Source organism: Erinaceus europaeus, chromosome 23 (genome assembly GCF_950295315.1).
Source record: "Erinaceus europaeus chromosome 23, mEriEur2.1, whole genome shotgun sequence".
Classification (NCBI taxonomy): Eukaryota; Metazoa; Chordata; class Mammalia; order Eulipotyphla; family Erinaceidae; genus Erinaceus; species Erinaceus europaeus.
Window position 1 is genome coordinate 10,189,258 of NC_080184.1, and position 19,176 is coordinate 10,208,433.

At 40.5% G+C, this 19,176-nt stretch overlaps 3 protein-coding genes and 1 long non-coding RNA gene across 13 annotated transcripts in view; 2 read left to right on the forward strand and 2 right to left on the reverse strand.

Annotated features, from left to right (window-relative positions):
- Window positions 1–19,176, forward strand: part of LOC103127428 (zinc finger protein 709-like) — a 393,603-nt gene that overhangs the window by 306,082 nt on the left and 68,345 nt on the right. The window lies entirely within an intron of this gene.
- LOC103127427 (zinc finger protein 709-like) overlaps window positions 1–19,176 on the reverse strand; it is a 426,106-nt gene that overhangs the window by 84,118 nt on the left and 322,812 nt on the right. Inside the window, exons 2-4 of one of the 5 annotated variants that reach the window (XM_060181675.1) lie at window positions 12,812–12,946; window positions 4,087–4,213; window positions 3,912–3,975 (exon numbers count right to left, since the gene is read on the reverse strand). The exons of 2 other annotated variants lie outside the window; for them this stretch is intronic. In XM_060181675.1, the coding sequence (XP_060037658.1) occupies window positions 3,912–3,975; window positions 4,087–4,213; window positions 12,812–12,826 (206 nt within the window). In that variant the 5' untranslated portion in view covers window positions 12,827–12,946. The remainder of the gene's footprint in view (window positions 1–3,911; window positions 3,976–4,086; window positions 4,214–12,811; window positions 12,947–19,176) is intronic. 2 more of the 5 variants (XM_060181676.1, XM_060181682.1) reach the window with 2 other exon arrangements.
- Window positions 1–19,176, forward strand: part of LOC132535541 (uncharacterized) — an 85,000-nt gene that overhangs the window by 55,584 nt on the left and 10,240 nt on the right. The window lies entirely within an intron of this gene.
- The window catches only part of LOC132535538 (zinc finger protein 850-like), a 340,468-nt gene continuing 322,827 nt past the window's right edge, over window positions 1,536–19,176 (reverse strand). The window contains 1 exon segment of the mRNA XM_060181702.1: window positions 1,536–2,664. Within this exon segment, the coding sequence (XP_060037685.1) occupies window positions 2,046–2,664 (619 nt within the window). The 3' untranslated portion in view covers window positions 1,536–2,045.

Consider the following 19,176-nt stretch of genomic DNA (forward strand, 5'->3'; position numbering starts at 1 on the left):
TATTGACTTTTACAATGACTGGTCCAACCATACTTCCGTTTTTCTGCCTGCTTGTTCGAGTATAAGAATACCTTCGTGTAACCCAATAAATACACTATCCCCTGCAACAGTGTCCAGAGTGGTCACTCTGCATACTCACTGCCACCACAGCCTGTTCTTCTCCTCTCTTATGACACCTTTCTGGTGATCAACAGACATGGTGAACATGGGGTGGTCAAGACAGGCCATCCAGGGCTTGCCCTGCACTAAGTGATGTACTGATTTGTCCAGAGGGTAACTAAGATGAGGTAATTATCAGTATGATGATGAGATAAAATCTATTTACTTCTGAACCAGCAGAAGTCATGAGGACCCTTCCTGTCCCTAGGACCCCGGTCTGGGTAAACCACTCCGATTCCTAAAGAGACCAAGCCTCCTGTGTGGATAGAGTGTAAGCTCATGAATCCTCCAGAGGCAGAGAACTACATGATTGTGCTGACCAGGAAGATCAGGGTGATGTCCTTGGTGCTGCTCCTCAAGTGTCAGAAGGTCATCATGTCTACCTTCTAAGCATCCAGATACTCAATAATGACTATAATTACAATATAAACAATGCCATATGTGAGTTAAATGGGGATTGGGCTGACTGCAGAGGTGGCCCCACTGTCTCCACCTAGCCACACACACCTTCACACGAACCCTCCTTTAGGAGGGGCCTCCATTTCCCCAACCATTATCCTGAACTAGGGCTGTGGCCTACTTCAGTCAAAGGACACTGAGCACATAGTGGAGAGGCAAACTACAAGGGACACTCCTGTTCTCCCAGAATGTTGTTCAAGCCCCCTGGAAAGAATCAAGACCTCCCTCCCTCCCAGAGGAAGATAAGCACAGTTGCAGAGCATCTCTGGAGGTCCCAGCCCTGCTGACTGCCAGGCCCAAGGACAAGGGTACTGTGGATACCCAGCCCCTGTCCACACTGACCTTGGCCTCTAGGTGAACAACAGGTCAGATCTGTAGAATGGTCTCTCCACTTTGCCTCTACAAGGAAGAAGCCATTGTTCTACACTTTTAAGGGATGGAGCTTATTTCTGCATTGCCAAAGACTGGCATGCCCAGGTGAGGCATGGAGAGATGTGTGGTGCCTCTTCAGTGTGGGAGCAACTCTTCCTGTCAGCCTGTGACATCAATGGTAACTGACACATTATCAAGAAACTTGATGCTTTTAAGTTTATAATAATGTTTCCACCACCACACAATGAAGCCTCTAATTCAGACCAATCAATATGCTGACATCTAAATGCCCTCTGGGAGGCTTCAGGCCATCTTACGCTATGATTACATTTATGAATGAAAAAAAAGGGAAGATGCTTTTATTGTCCAAGCTAGATAGTTAGGTTTGTGTGCCTAAATGGAAAACAAGATTTTGGGATGGACAAGGCAATTCAGAGGTATACATACTTTGGGTATAAATGTGTGCATATATAAATGTCACACTCAGATGAACAATTCAAAATATATCCAGAGATGATTTTATGCTGTTTATTTGTGATATAAATATTTGGAATGCCAGATAGTAAAGATCCAGAGTATGGTTCCACACCACAGCCAATATCAAAGTTTTATGTCCCCAGTTTCTCAAAGATAACCATTACAGTTCTTACAGTTCTTATAATGTAATAGAAACAGTCCATTTGTTTCTGATTTTCTTCTTTTTTTTTAATCTTTCTTTTCGGCACGTTCTGGACCCTCACTTATATGGATTACTCTTGAGTGGGGTCATACGGTAGTCATCTTTCATCTGGCTGATCAGTGAAATAAGCAACAACTACAATGAACTGGGCTTATTCTACCCATCTGCATGTCCTCAGGTCACTTCAGTTCTGCTACAGAGTTGAAGACTTGTTTCCCTGTGATTTAAATTCTGAACTCTGCTGATACATAACCATATATTGTAATCCCCATCAATTTGAACTGGGGACCAAATTTAGTGCAGTAGCTTGTGTAACACAGACTGAAGGGAATCATGGTGAGGTGGTGCTGGCTCCATTGATTTTATTCTGTCTTTCCTATGGTTTACATTCATAGGATTTCTCTCCACTGTGAGTTCTTTCATGTACCCTAAGATTATTGGCCTGATTGAATGCTTTATTACATAGTTTACATTCATAGGGTTTCTCTACACTGTGAATTCTTTCATGTACCCTAAGATGACTAGCCCGACTAAATGCTTTATTACATTGTTTACAGTCATAGGGTTTCTCTCCAGTGTGAGTTCGTTCATGTCTCTGAAGACGACTGGCCGAACTGAATGCTTTACTACATTGTTTACATACATAGGGCTTCTCTCCACTGTGACTTCTTTCATGTATCTGAAGATGACTGTATTGACTGAATGTTTTACTACATTGTTTACATTCATAGGGTTTCTCTCCCCTGTGAATTCCTTCATGTCTCTGAAGATTACCAGCCAGACTGAATGCTTTATTACATTGTTTACATTCATAGGGTTTCTCTCCACTGTGAATTCTTTCATGTACCCTAAGATGACTGGCCTGACTGAATGCTTTAGTACATTGTTTACATTCATAGGGTTTCTCTCCACTGTGACTTCTTTCATGTACCCTAAGATGACTGGCCCGACTGAATGCTTTAGTACATTGTTTACATTCATAGGGTTTCTCTCCACTGTGAGTTCTTTCATGTAGCTGAAGATAATTGATGATATTACTGTAAAATAGTGAGAAGGTACTTAATGATACTTTAATGAAAACAAAAACATTCTTTTTTTTTTTTAAAAGGAAAATGCAGGTCATTATAATAAACAACCCAAAAAACATACATTTTCAATATCTTCGAAATTATTATACTAACAATATAAGGACCATAATTTAAAATTATAAAAAGACATAGTATAATAGTTAAAAATAAGACAAAACACAAAGAAAATGTCAGTAAATACTAAATCTCTTTATACATTACATAAATGCATTAAATGATATAACTAATACTTTATTTCAAGGTATTTTGAATTTATTCATTGAAATTTATTTGTTAAACAACATATTACATCTTGGTTTTGAAATTCTCCACTACTGTGGTCCTGGAGGTGGCGCAGTGGATAAAACGTTGGTCTCTCAGGCATGAGGTCCTGAGTTCAATCCCTGGCAACACATGTACCAGAGTGATGTCTGGTTCTTTCTCTCTCTCCTATCCCTCTCATTAATAAATAAATAAATTAAAAAAAAATTCTCCACTACTAAGGACTACAGCTAAATACTATAAAAGTAGTTATTAATTTATAGGAGATATGCTTACTCTTTTCAACCATACTACTTCAGAAACACAGAGTTTCACTCATCTATTTATTTTTTTAATATTTATTTATTTTTCCTTTTGTTGCCCTTGTTTTATTGTTGTAGTTATTATTGACATCATCGTTAGATAGGACAGACAGAAATGGAGAGAGGAAGGGAAGACAGAGAGGAGGAGAGAAAGATAGACATCTACAGACCTGCTTCACCACCTGTGAATCAATTCCCCTTCAGGTGGGGTACTGGGGGCTCAAACCAGAATCCTTAAACCAGTCCATGTGCTTTGCTCAACGTATGCTTAACCTCCTGCGTTACTGCCCAACTCCCCACTGAACTATTTCTTAAAGTTTCTATTTGTTTATTATTTGTGGGAGAGAGTTTTCTATGAAGTGGAGAAAAGTGATAATCCAAAACATCACTATGGAACATGTGTTGCCAGTGATTAAAATGAGAATCTTAGGCATGATGTCACATCTGTCACTATTTAAGTCATTTGCCCAATTACTCCATAACATACTCATGGCATCATTTTTGATGAAATAGATTAAGAATTATATACTGATAGCAGTGATTATAAATTTTAATTACTTTAAAAGATTGTATTATGCAATGTACTCAAACCTTTGTTTACTTCCTTGGTGGTTATGCTGCTGCTTATTGGTGGAATGTTCCTCTAGTAATTTTCCTAAAAATAAAAAAGTATTACATATCACTTATATATATTGAATTTACACTGGTGAACAGTGGTGGTCAAAAATGTCTTCTAATTGACAAATGAATGAATGAAGATAATTACCTATTGAGAGAAAATTCCTATGGTTTTCCCACAACACATCTCTGTAGAGTTTCTTCTCTGAAGGATTTAATAGTGTCCACTCCTCTTGAGTGAATATCACAATTACATCTTCATAGGTCACTGAGCACTAAAATATATGAAGTATATTTATGTGAGAAAACACTTCAGGGAGTCGGGCAGTAGTGTAGCATGTGAAGCGCATGTGGTGTGAAGTGCAAGGACCAGCATAATGATCCGGTTCAAGCCCCCGGCTCCTGCAGGGAGGTTGCTTTGCAAGCGGTGAAGCAGGTCTGCAGGTGTCTGTCTTTCTCTCCCTTTCTCTGTCTTCCCCTCCTCTCTCCATTTCTCTCTGTCCTATCCAACAACAACATCAATAACAACAATAGTAGCTACAACAACAACAAAGACAAAGACGGGCAACAAACTGGAAAATTTATAAAATTAAAAAAAAAAACTTCATACTGACAACATGTTAGACATCCACTCTCAATGTTATAAAATCACTGATTATTTAATCTGCAAACATATATTGGGTAACTTGTTCATAAAATACATCACTCTCATGGCCTATAAGGTAATATATAATGTTTGGTATTATAGCACTGGACTCTAGCATGAGAATTTGATGATAACAATTACTAACCATTGTCTTCTTGAAACCTATGACAGCAAGAACCTCACATTTCCACAGTTGAGCCTATACTTCCCCCAGTCCTGGAACCTTAGGGTGGGGCGCAATTTCCTGCATGCTTCTCTCAATTCATATCAAATAATATTGCACCCACCGATCCCAACCTAATCAACGCAATGAGTGCCACTGCAGCATACTTCACTTCAGACTGTGTGCAGAGACCTCAGGTGTGGAATGACAACCCTTCTGCTTCATTACTCAGGTGAGACCTTTCCTTTCATAGACTCTCTATTTCCTTTCAAGGCGGTTCACTTCCTAACAAAGTCTCAAAACCTAGATATAGACCAGGTCCCCTGAGATAGAGCATACGTTTACATGTATCCATAAACTAGGGCAAAATATATACCTGAAAGCAGAAGTTTGCAGTGATTACCCTCCCCCAACACTTCATCTGCACTATTCCAGCCTTTAGGTCCATAACTGCTCATAATTTGTTTGGCTTTATACGTTAACTCTCTTTTCAGCCATCAGGTTCCAGATGCCAGCAGGATGCCAAACAGAATTCCCTGGACAGAAGACCCCACCAATGTGTTCTGGAGCTCCACTTCCCCAGAGAACCACCCTACTACGGAAAGAGAGAGGCAAGTTGGGAGTATGGAACAACCAGTCAATGACCATGTTCAGCGGGGAAGCAATTACAGAAGCCAGACCTTCCACCTTCTGCAACCCACAATGATCTTGGGTCCATACTCCCAAAGGGATAAAGAATGGGAAAGCTATCAGGGGAGGGGATGGGATATAGAGATGTGGTGGTGGTAATTGTGTGGAGTTGTACCCCTCCTATCCTATGGTTTTATGTCTCCTTTTTAAAATAAAGAATTTAGTTTTAAAAAAAGACAGAAAATATTTGATAATAATAATAATAAAAAAAGAGATGGCACCTTGTGCAAATTGATTTAATAATAAAGTATTTGGTATTCACTTTGTGGAAAAATGGAAGTGATACTACTATTAAAAGGCCAGGGTATAGGGCAGGTGGTGGTACACCTGGTTGTGCATACATTACAGTATGAAAGGACCCATGTTTGAGCACCCCTGTCCTCACCTGCAGGGGGAAATTTTTGTGAGTGGTGAAGCAGGGCTATCACTGTCTGTCTGTTTCTCTCCCTCTCTATAGCCCCCTTCCCTCTTGATTTCTGGCTTCCTCTATCCAATAAGTAAAGACAAAAATTTTAAAAAAAAAGACCAGGGTTTCTTAACAGAGGATGTAGCTACTTGCTTACATTTACCAAATAAAAATCAAGGAAGTCACTTTTTTATCACAACAATTTTATGAATCTATCCTGAGTTTTTTCAGAAAGTAATAGAAAGAGAAAGAGGCAGGGGCTGGGCAGTACTCTTAGTTGAGCACACACATTACCATGTATAGTGGTCCTTTTTAACTCCCTTTTACCAACTTCAAGGAGAAAGATTAATAAGAAGAGAAGCAATGGCAAAGATGTATCACCTGTCTGTGCCTCACTCCTTTATTATTTTACCCTTAATCAAAGAAAAAAAGGAAAGAAAGGAGTCTAGCAGGTGATTCAGTGAGTGGGTGCTAAACTTAGAAGCATGAGGTCTGAAATATAATTCCTGTCATTCTATGTGCCAAATGTGGTGAAGCAGTGAGGAAGGTTTTATTCTTCTTCTCTCTCTCCCTTCCCTTTTGAATAACTCTATCAAATCAGTTATATTTATGCGTGTCTATATTCACTACTAGAATTTATGGTAGATATATATCTCCTCAAAAAGGAAAAGTCTAAAGTCAAGGTGACAATTTTTTCTCTTCCATTTATTTATTTTTCTCTTTCTTTTATTTTTTTATTATCTTTATTTATTTATTTATTAGAGACAGCCAGAAATCGAGAGGAAAGAGGGAGATAGAGAGGGAGAGAGACAGAGAGAAATCTGCAGCCCTGCTTTACCACACGTGAAGCTTTCCCCCCTGTAGGTGGGGACCGGGGGCTCAAATGCAGGTCCATACGCACTGCAACATGTGCGCTCAACCAGGTGTGCTACCACCCGGCCCCTTCTTCCATTTATTTTTAAATACTATGTTGAAGAGTAATGATGATAGTGGACAGCCCTGTCTAGTCCCCGATCTGAGGGGAAATGCTTTCAGCTTCTGTCCATTGAGCATGATGTTGACTGTAGGTTTGCTATATATGGATTCCAATATCTTGAGGAATTTCCTGTCGATTCCCATTTTTTGTAGAGTTTTGAGCATGAATGGGTGTTGGATTTTGACAAAGGCTTCCTCTGCATCTACTGAGATAATCACGTGGTTTTCAGCTTTGCTTTTATTGATTTGGTGAATGACACTGATTGACTTATGTATGTTGAAACAACCTTGTATTACTGGGTAAAATCCCACTTGGTCATGATGAACAATCTTTTTGATATACTGCTGTATCCAGTTGACCAAGATCTTGTTTAATATTTTGGCATCATCATCAGATGAACATAGTTCATCAGTCTGTAGTTTTCCTTTTTTGTTGTGTCTCTATCTGCTTTTGGTATCAGGGTGATGTTGGCTTCATAGAAGGTGGAAGGGAGTGTTCCTGTTTCTTCAATCTTATGGAAAAGCTTTAAAAGTATGGGTATTAATTGTTTCCTGAAGGTTTTGTAGGATTCATTTGCGAAGCTACCTGGTCCAGGACTTTTGTTGTTGGGGAGATTCTTAATAACAGTTTCGATTTCTTTGTCTGTGATTGGTGCATTTAGGTTTTGTATTTCTTCATTCAGTTTTGGAAGGGCATATGTTTCTAGGAATTCTTCCATTTCTTCCAGATTTTCTAGCTTGGTGGAACCTTAAGGTGGGGCCCACTTTTCTGCATGCTTCAAATCAAATCAATTCAAATAAAATAATATTGCATCCACGGATAGCAACCTAATCAACGCAACAAGTGCTACTGCAGCATGCTTCACTTCAGACTGTGTCCAGAGACTTCAGGTGTAGAATGACAACCCTTCAGCTTCATTACTCGGTGAGACCTCTCCTTTCATAGTATTCTCTAATTCCATTCCAGGTGGTCCAATCCCCAATAAAGTCCCCAAACCTAGATATAGTCCAGGTCCCCTGAGATAGAGCATATGTTCACATGTGTCCATAAACCAGGGAAAAATATATACCTGAAAGTAGAAGTACACAAGAGTCTACAGGGAGTACCCCCCAACACTTCATCTGCACTATTCCAGCCTTTAGGTCCATGATTGTTCAACAATTTTCTTGACTTTTTATGTTAACTCTCTTTTCATCCACCAGGTTCCAGTTGCCAGCATAATGCCAACCAGAATTCCCTGGACTGATGACCCCACTAATGTGTCCTGGAACTCCACTTCCCCAGAGACCCACCATACTAGGGAAAGAGAGAGGCATACTGGGAATATGGATCAACCAGTCAATGCCCATGTTCAGAAGGGAAGCAATTACAGAAGCCAGACCTTCCACTTTCTGCAACCCACAACAATCCTAGGTCCATACTCCCAGAGGGATAGAGAATGGGAAAGTTATCAGGGGAGGGGATGGGATATGGAGATTGGGTACTGCGTGGAACTGTACCCCTCTTATCCTACGGTTTTGTTAATGTCTCCTTTCTTAAATAAATAAATAAATAATGTTTTTATATCATTTAATTGGTATTGAATCAAGACAGAGATAAATTGAGATGGGAGGAGGAAAGAGGGAGGGTTAAGAGTCAGAAAGACACCTATAGTCCTATTTATATATTCATGAAGCTTTGCCTCCTGCAGGTCGGGACCAGGGGTTTTAACCCGTGTCTCTGATCCCTGTTAATATGAGTACAAAACGAGGTGTGCCACCTCCTGTCTTCCACATGATTTATTCCCTACAAACCAAGAAGTTTGTTTTTTAATTTTTTTTTATATTTTATTTACTCTCTTTTGTTGCCCTTGTTTTATTGTTGTAGATATTATTGTTGTTAGTGAGGTCATCATTGTTGGATAGGACAGAGAGAAATGGAGAGAGGAGGGGAAGACAGAGAGGGGGAGAGAAAGACAGACACCTGCAGACCTGCTTCACCACCTGTGAAGCGACTCCCCTGCAGGTGAGGAGCCAGGGGTTCGAACCGGGATCCTTAAGCCGGTCCTTATGCTTTGCGCCAACTGCGCTTTAACCCGCTACGCCACCGCCTGACTCCCTTGTTTTTTAATTTTTAAAGGAACTCTATTTTATCTTTTCAATTTATCAGAGCACAACCCTGGATTTAGGAGCTTCAAGCACGAGAGTGTCTTTACATAATCACTATATTACCTATCCCTACCCTATTTAATCCTATCACTCCTATATATCTGAATATGATTCACAGAAAAAAAAATTCCAAGGGATACATTTTAAAACATTTGAATAACAATTAAAATAAATGAAAGTCATAGGGCAAACAATAATGATTTCTCATGAAATAATACCCTGAATTAGTAGAAGCCAGAGCTGAATAATGTGCTCATTAAAGGACTTGGGCAGTAGAGCAGCGGATTAAGTGCATGTGGTGCAAAGCACAAGAACCGGCATAAGGATCCCAGTTTGAGCCTCCCTACCAGCAGGGAAATCACTTCACCAGCAGTGAATAAAGCCTGCAGGTGTCTGTCTTTCTCTCCACCTCCCTGTCTTTGCCCCTTTCTGAATTTCTCTCTATCCTATCCAACAATGAGGACATCAATAACAACTACAACAATAAAATAACAAGGGCAACAAAAAGGAATAAATATGAAAAACAAATTTAAAAATGATATATGTGCTATGCAATCCCTATCAAAATCAGTATAAATATGTTTAACAGAATGACTTCTCAGTATTAAATGTTTTTACAAATTTGAGCTCAAAAGCAAGAATAACAAAAGGGGTAAAAATGAACAAAAGGGGTAAAAATCAAATATTTGCACAACAAAAGGTGCCATCAGCACAACAGAGAGACACAGTACCAAATGAGAAAAAAATATTTACATGTCAGACATCAGGTAAAGGGCTAGAAACCAATATATGCATTCACAGAATTCAGTGGAGTAAAGAAACAAGGGGGGACAGTGAGTTGGGTGATGGGGTAAGCAGACGTGGCACTAAGTGCATGGTCTGGATGTAGGATCCGGGTTCAAGGCCCCAGCTCCCCACCTTCAGGGGAGTCACTTCACAAGCACTGAAGCAGGTCTGCAGGTGTCTATCTCTCTCCCCCACTCTGTCCTCCCCTCCTCTCTCCATTTCTCTCTGCCCTATCTAACAATGATGACATCAGTAACAAAAACAATAACTAAAACAACAATAAAAAAACAAGGGAAACAGAGGGAAAATAAATAAATAAATGTTGGGGACAAAGAAATGAATGCTCTCTTCAACCAAAAAAATATTCAGATTAAACAGTTTACAATCAATGACTGTCAGATAACTGCACATGAAACAAAGAAAAAAAACCTGCAAAATTATCTTAAAAGAAATAGGGAATTGTGTGGGAGTTGTACCCTTCCTATGCTACGGTTTCGTTAATGTCCCCTTTCTTAAAAAAAAAAAAAAATAGTAATTATGGATTACCTCACTTTAATAGACTTAGTCATTTTCACCTTATTCCAGACAGAGGTTATGCAAAAACATACATGGAATTTAAATTGACTATAGCTGAATAAATGCCATACAAATATATGCCTCCAGGTAACAATTTTCCCCCATTTGCTTCTATTTTAAATTTACTAGAACAGATAAGTTGAGAGGAAAAGGGGCAGATAGGGAGAGAAAAAGAGATACTCCTGCAGACTTGTTCTACTGCTTGTTAAGTATTCCCCCTGCAGGTGAAGAGTGGGGCTTGAAATTGGGTCTCTGTGTATGACAACTTGTGTACTTAGCTGGGAGCACTATCACTCAACCCTCAAGGTTGAATCCATCACACATAGAATGCCTGGGTAGAGAGGAATAGAAGTCTTTGGGGACAAGAAACTATGTTCTAACGAACTTCATTTCTCCTGGTGAAATAATTTTACTAATTCCCTATAGAGCATGAAATAAAGACAGAGGAATGAAAACAGAACTCACGATGTTTCCCTCTTCATGACCTTATGTGGTACCAGGGGTTGAAACTGAGTATCTGGGTATGACACTAAAAAATCTGTAACAGGGTCTTCATGGCTGCACACACAGTAGACAGCATACATTAACAACTGTGAGATTCCAGGTCAAGCCCCATCTCCCCAACACCTGCAAGGGGAAGTTTCACACATGAAGGAAGTGTTGCAAGTTTTTCTTCACTTTCTCTCCCCCATCCTCTTTTTCTCATATGTATCCATATCTGTCTACATAAAATGGCAGCAAGGACAGATGACAATGTGCAGACAGAGTCCCATTGATAAACTTGGTGGAAAGAAAAGTTGTTTAAGAGTAAGTGGCTATGCAGCTATCAAGAACAATGAACCCACCTTCTCTGACCCATCTTGGACAGAGCTAGAAGGAATTATGTTAAGTGAGCTAAGTCAGAAAGATAAAGATGAGTATGGGATGATCCCACTCATCAACAGAAGTTGAGTAAGAAGATCTGAAAGGGAAACTAAAAGCAGGACCTGACCAAACTGTAAGTAGGGCACCAAAGTAAAAACCCTGTGGTGAGGGGGTAGACGTGCAGCTTCCTAGGCCAGTGGGGGGTGGGAGTGGGTGGGAGGGATGGGTCACAGTCTTTTGATGGTGGGAATGGTGTTTATGTACACTCCTAGTAAAATATAGTCATATAAATCACTAGTTAGTTAATATGAGAGGGGGAAAATTAATTGTATGTCTCAAAGTTTTTAAAACACAGACTGAGTCTTTTTAATATATAGGCTGTGTATCTGACATGCGGGCTCTCTCAAAAGCCTAGACCAAGTAGATCAGAAGCAACCAATAGCACAGCTATATACAAGATACTGGGTACTGTACAGCAAACCCTAACAAAAGGACTTTTCAAAGTTAACCCAATTACCAAATAATGTGATAACATTAACTATCAATTGTCTTTTTGAACCCTAAGACAGCAGGAACCTCACATCTCCACTATAGAGCCTCTACTTCCCCCAGTCCTGGAACCCTTGGATAGGGCCCACTTTCCCGTATGCCTCTCCCAATCCATATCAAATAATATTGCATCTGCCGATCACAACCTAATCATCACAACGATTGCCACCTCAACATGCTTCACTTCAGACTGTGTCCAGAGACTTCACGTGTGGAATGACAACCCTTCAGCTTCATTGCTCAGGTGAGACCTTTCCTTTCATAGTATACTCTAATTCCATCTCAGGTGGTTCACTTTCTAACAAAGTCCCAAAACCTAGATATACACCAGTTTCTGTGAGAGAGAGCTTATGTTCACACGTATCCATAAACTACTGCAAAATATATGCCTGAAAGCAGAAGTACACTAGAGTTTACAGTGAGTACCCCCCTAACACTTCCTCTCCACTATTCCAAGCTTTGGGTCCATGATTTTTTTGGCTTTGTATGTTAACTCTCTTTTCAATCACCAGGTTCCAGATGTCATCAGGATGCCGGCCAGGCTTTCCTGGACTGAAGACCCCACCAATGTGTCCTGGAGCTCTGCTTCCCTAGAGACCCACCCTACTAGGGAAAGAGAGAGGCAGACTGGGAGTATGGACCGACCAGTCAACGCCCATGTTCAGCGGGGAAGCAATTACAGAAGCCAGACCTTCTACCTTCTGCAATCCACAATGACCCTGGGTCCATGCTCCCAGAGGGATAGAGAATGGGAAAGCTATCAGGGAAGGGGGTGGGATATGGAGATTGGGTGGTGGGAATTGTGTGGAGTTGTACCCCTCCTACCCTATGGTTTTGTTAATTTATCCTTTCTTAAATAAATTAAAAAAAATTTTTTTTTAAATGGAAAAAAATACTTTCAAATCTAAAAAAAAAAAGAAAATAAACATAAAAAAAGAGTAAGTGGAAAGAGAGAGATGCAGGCAAATAAGTAGCAGTGAAATAGACATAAATTAAAATATATTTATAAATTAAAATACAACTTATCTAGGAAGAAAAAGACAGCATCAGATGCAGAACATGCCACTTACCTGAGAAACTGCCATTTCTTCCTCCTCCTCCTCTCAATTCCTTCTCAGGACAGAAAATGAAGAGAAATCACAGTACCAGTTTGAGACTATGACTGAGATCCACTGGCAAAGTTGCTTTGCTTGACAGCACTGCTCCTACAAGGAAGATATTGTAATATACAAAAGGTCCAAAAACCCACCCTTTCAAGGTGAAGAGATTCAGGAACAAGGACAAAATCTTTGGGGACTACTAAGTGAGTTATCCTGCATATCAGGGTCTTCCCTACACTTAAAATTTTTACTGACATATCTCATTCAAAATCTTCACTTTCTCCTTCAATAAAGGCATGGATCATCAAAATCTAATAAAACGTCTGAGTCTTCCTACTTACCATAGGCCTCACTTCTCAGGGATCAGCATTAAACAGTGATAATCACAGACAAACATACTTTCATACCTGAGGCAATAGAAGCCTCAAATTCAATCCACAGCACCATCATAAGCCAGAGCTGAGGAATGCTCTGGTAGAATAATAGCAGTGATATTCAGAAAGCAAAGGAGAATAGAGCCTGGGGATAAGAGAGACTAATAAATTTTCTTCAAACTCCACTTCTAACCTTAAAAAAGTTGAACTGACGGGAGTCGGGCTGTAGCGCAGCGGGTTAAGCGCAGGTGGCGCAAAGCACAAGACCGGCATAAGGATCCTGGTTCGAACCCCGGCTCCCCACCTGCAGGGGAGTTGCTTCACAGGTGGTGAAGCAGGTCTGTAGGTGTCTATCTTTCTCTCCTCCTCTCTGTCTTCCCCTCCTCTCTCCATTTCTCTCTGTCCTATCCAACAATGACAACAACAATAATAATTACAACAATAAAACAACAAGGGCAACAAAAAGGGAATAAAAAAAAAAAAGTTGAACTGAGTAAACCCCATGAGCAAGAGCTTAGCACAACTCTTTGAATAATTAACTAGAAAACATTAAAATATTGTATTGTGCAGGCCGGAAAGTAGCACAGTGGATAGTGTTGGAATCCAAAGCATATGGGTCTGAAGACTTTGAACCTTGGCACTACATGTGCAGCTGTGAGTCTCTGATTCTCTATCCTCTTCCAATAATAGATAAATTTGACAGCAAATAAAATGAAATAAACAATGTTCTGACACTGTGGATGAGAGGGAATCAAATATTTCAGAAAATTTTAGCTGAGGGAAATTCCAGTAATCCTAACCACTCCCTGATGCCTGGTCTTGAAAGACAAGATGTCCCTAGTCCCTCTCTCCTGGTCCTGAAAGAGAAGATTCCTTGTACCATGACCACTTGTAACTGTGATAACCACTGTGTAATTGTGATAACCACTGTTTCTGTAATCCAAGGCTAACTTAACTTACTCACACATCCTAGTTTAAAATAATGTCACAATGCCCATTCTGGGCCAGAGTCTGCTGGGTGACCATGGTTCTCAGTCCACAATTTAAAATAATATTAGCTTTCTCCTCCACCCAAAATTGGGTCCAGTCTCCTTGAATTTCAGCATTCCCTAACATGAATAATACATAGTTGGAGAATTTTTTTCTATTTTCTTTTCTCTATTTATTTTAAAATTTCTTTATTGGGAGATTAATGTTGAACAGTCGACAGTATATACAATAGCATAATATTTCTCAGTTTTCCACATGACAATGTTGCTTTTTTTTAAAATTTTTTTTAACGAAAGTTCTGCTTAGCTCAGCTTTTAAGTAGTTCTGCAAATTGAACCATAGAGCTCAGAATCTTAGGCATCTCAGGCATGAAGGTCCTTTACACAACCATTGTGCTGTGTCACCAGCCCAGCACGAACTGCTTTATCCTTTTCCTCATGTCCATCAATCAGAGGAGCAGGATAGCTAGTATTTTCTCCATAACTATGTGGACACTTATCTAGGTGAATCCCCAACAAGGTGCCATACCAAATCTCCTCCACTGGAAGGTCCCCTGTTCTTTATTACCCTGGGAGTATGGACCAAATACCTCTACAGGGTGCAGAAATTGGGAGGTATGATTTATGTAACTGTTTATCCACTGGACATAGGTTGATCAACACCCCCATCCTGTTCCTATGCCTCCCTATTGGGATAGAGCTCTAGGGAAGTGGGGTTCCAGGACACATTGGTGAGGTTGTTTGATAGACAGATAGGCTTCTTCTCATCCCCAGATGTGGCTTCTCAACTTTTTCTTGGCTATAACAGAATTTTCCTTTTCCAGATCTCTGGACTCTACTTCCCTCATTTTCAGTGCCTCACTTTTCTAATATTTTGGTGCTAAAACTTGAGAGGGGCACCAGAAAAGACCTAAATATTGCCAAAACAATCTTGAGGAAAAAAAGAACAGAACCGGAGCCATCACACTCCTAGATTCAAGTTGTATTATAGGGCCATTGTCATTAAAATTGCTTGGTAATGGAATATACCTACTGACCAGTGGAACAGAATTTAGAGCCCAGGAGTAAGCCCCCACACCTATGGACATCTAATCTTTGACAAATGTGCTCAGGCTACTAAATGGGGAAAGCAGAGTCTCTTCAACAAATGTTGTTGAAAAAATGGGGTGAAACATGCAGAAGAATGAAACTGAACCACTAAATTTCACCAAATACAAAAGTAAATTTCAAGTGGATCAAGAACTTGGATGTTAGACTACAAACTATCAAATACTTAGGGGAAAATATTGGCAGAACTCTTTTCCGCATAAATTTTAAAGGCATCTTCAGTGAGACAAATCCAGTTACAAAGAAGACTAAGACAAGCATAAACCTATGGGACTACATAAAATTAAAAAGCTCCAGGGAGTCGGGCTATAGCTCTGAGGGTTAAGTGAAGGTGGCGCAAAGTGCAAGGACCAGCATAAGGATCCTGGATCAAGCCCCGGGCTCCCTACCTGCAGGGGAGTCACTTCACAGGTGGTGAAGCAAGTCTGCAGGTGTCTGTCTTTCTCTTCCCCTCTGTCTTCACCCTCTCCATTTCTCCCTGTCCTATCCAATAATGATGACAACAATAATAATGACAACAATAAAAGAACAAGGGCAACAAAATGGAATAAATATAAAAATTAAAAAGCTTGTGCACAACTAAAAAAACTACTACCTAAACCAAGAGACCCTTCACAGAATTAAGAAATCTTCTTTACATGCCATACATCAGACAAGAGGCCAATAACCAGAATATATAAAGAACTTGCAAATCTCAACAAGACAACAAATAACCCCATCCAAAATGGGGGGAGGACATGGACAGAATATTCACCACAGAAGAGATCCACAAGGCTGAGAAACACAAGAAAAAATGCTCCAAGTCTCTGATTGTCAGAGAAATACAAATCAAGACAACAATGAGATATCACTTCACTCCTGTGAGAATGTCATACATCAGAAAAGGTAACAGCAGCAAATGCTGGAGAGGGTGTGGGGTCAAAGGATCCCTCCTACACTGCTGGAGGGTATGCCAATTGGTCGAACCTCTGTGGAGAACAGTCTGGAGAATCTCAGAAGGCTAGAAATGGACCTACCCTATGATCCTGCAATTCCTCTCCTGGGGATATATCCTAAGGAACCCAACACACCCATTCAAAAACATCTGTGTACACATATGTTCTTGGAGGCACAATTTATAATAGCCCAAACCTGGAAGCAACCCAGGTGTCCAACAACAGATGAGTGGCTGAGCAAGTTGTGCTTTATATATATATTAATGGAATACTACTCAGTTATTAAAAATGGTGACTTCACCATTTTCAGCTGATCTTGGATGGACCTTGAAAAATTCATCTTAAGTGAAATAAGTCAGAAACAGAAGGATGAATATGGGATGATGTCACTCTCAGGCAGAAGTTGAAAAACAAGATCAGAATAGAAAACTCAAGTAGAACCTCTACTGGAATTGGTGTATTGCACCAAAGTAAAAGACTCTGGGGTGGGTGGGTGAGGGGGAGAATACAGGTCCAAGAAGGATAACATTGGACCTACTGGGGGTTGTATTGTTATATGGAAAACTGGGAAATGTTATGCATGTAGAAACTATTGTATTTACTGTTGAATGTAAAACATTAATTCCCCAATGTGAAATTAAAGAAAATAAAAAGAAGAAACAGGAAGAAAAATAAAAATAAAAGAATAAAAATAACTTTATATGTCAAAAAAAAAAAAAAAAACTTGAGAGGGGCTAGAATTTAGCTTCTCCCTCTGGGCCTTTCATGTCACACTATCCTAACAGAGGTCCCCATCTGTTAGAAGGAATATTCACAGGAAGTAAAATGGTATCACTGTCTCTCCCTCCTCCTCCCCCATCAATTAAACTCAGTCCTACAAAATAAATTACATTAGAAAAGTAAAAGAAAATAGTGACTGCGCAGGAACAAACCTGATTGAACATGTATAATAATGCTCAAAGACCTGGGTTGAACCCCCAGTCCCCACTTGCAGGGAGAAAGCTTTGTGAGTGGTGAACAGTGCTACAAGTGTTTCTTGTATCCCTCTCTATCACCCCCTTACCTCTCAATTTCAGGCTGTCTATATACAATAAATAGATAAGATTATGAAATGAATAAAGAAATACAAGAATAGATAATAAAGACACTAATACATAGTCCCATGCTGCCAACAGAGCACACTGAATTGAGAAGCCTCAGCAGTAGCCAAGACAGGTCATAGGAATCTACACTGAGGCCTAAGATGGATCACTGGGTTAGAAATAAGGAAGGGTAGTCCAGGAGGTGGCACAGTGGATAAAGCTGTGGACTTTCATGTGAGATGTCCTGAGTTCAATCCTGGACAGCACATATATCACAGTGATGTATGGTTATTTCTCCCTCCTCCTATATTTCTTATGAATAAAAAAAAAAAATCTTAAAAAGGGGGGGGGGGAGTAGTGAAGGGAGACCTCAGACACATGGCTGCTATGGGGAGCATTGGAGACTCTCTGAGGAAACCTTTTCTATCTAAGCTCTAAAGGTTGAGACTCACCAGCTTCATGACTCCATCCAGACTCTGGAGTCACTGAAGTGTCCTCCTCAAGAAGTGAATTAGCAGGAGACATGTGCAACTAAAAGGAGGAAGCAAGGACCCTGTGCACATTGAGAAGCAGCACTTACTTTCTAGAGTGACTTTCTTCAGTTGCAAGCACTGCCCATAAGCAGCCCAGACTGGAAAGAGCACTGGCCAAAGCCTAGATTCTAAATAGATGGAGCTATTCTCACACTCATGAGGATTCTGACCACAGCATTGCTTTAGTGCCTCAATCCAGGAAATAGGAATCAGAAAGTCAAAACAATATGGAATCAAGGACTGGCCTGGCTATATGGCAGGAGAGCTGTTCAACCAGCTTCTAAAGAGGGTGAGCCGGGAGAATAGTAGTAACAGGAAATCATGAAAAAGAGGTGAAAATGCCAGCAGAAAACAAACATTCTAGAGAGCAGACAGGGTGCCCCTGAGTCAGGCCGGTTCCTGCTTTTCTCTCCAGGCCCTGCTCAGACTGCACTGAAGACAGCAAGGAACTTGGGAGGAAGATGATGTATGTTGGAGCCCAGAATGAAAATCAAGAACTGTTGCCTCAAAGATGACAGGACCTGTCTGGAAGCAGCCTAGGGGATTAAAGTCACCCTACTGTGTCTCCTCTGCTGTGACTAGGTCCCCATGACCTGCTGTGTTCCCACTTGGGGAACACACACCAGGCTCTGCCCTCAATTATCTGCCAGCATGGATACCCTTGGGGTTTGAGTCTAATTATCCATGGAGCCAGGGGTGTGAAGTACAGACTCCTGTCCCAACTCTGAGTGTGGGGGTCTGAGTTTGCACTAGCCCACTGATCTGATGTGGGGCATGAAGAAAAGACTAGATAACCCTAGGCAGCAGTATCAGGTTGGGGAGAGATGATTAGGATCCAATTATTAAATCTATGCTGGTGGCCTGAGGAAGAGCAAAAGTTCACTGTGCAGAATGCCTCTCTTGCTTTGTGCATGGCCCAGTGTTTGTTGAACATCCTGTCTCTCTATATAAGTGAAAATATGGCTGCATTTTTTGACTCATCTTGGATGGAGCTAGAAAGAATTGTGTTAAGTGAGATATGTGAGAAAGAGAAAGACTAGTATGGGATGATCCCACTCATAAAAAGAAGTTGAGAAAGGGAATTGCGCAGTAGCAGAGCAGGTTAAGCACACATGGCACAAAGTGCAAGGACCGGCATAAGGATCATGATTCGAGCCCCCGGCTCCCCACATGCAGAGGAGTCACTTCATAGGTGGTGAAGCAAGTCTGCAGGTGTCTGTCTTTCTCTCCCCTTCTTTGTCTTCCACTCCTCTCCCCATTTCTCTCTCTCCTATCCAACAAGGACAACAAGAATAACTACGACAATAAAACAATA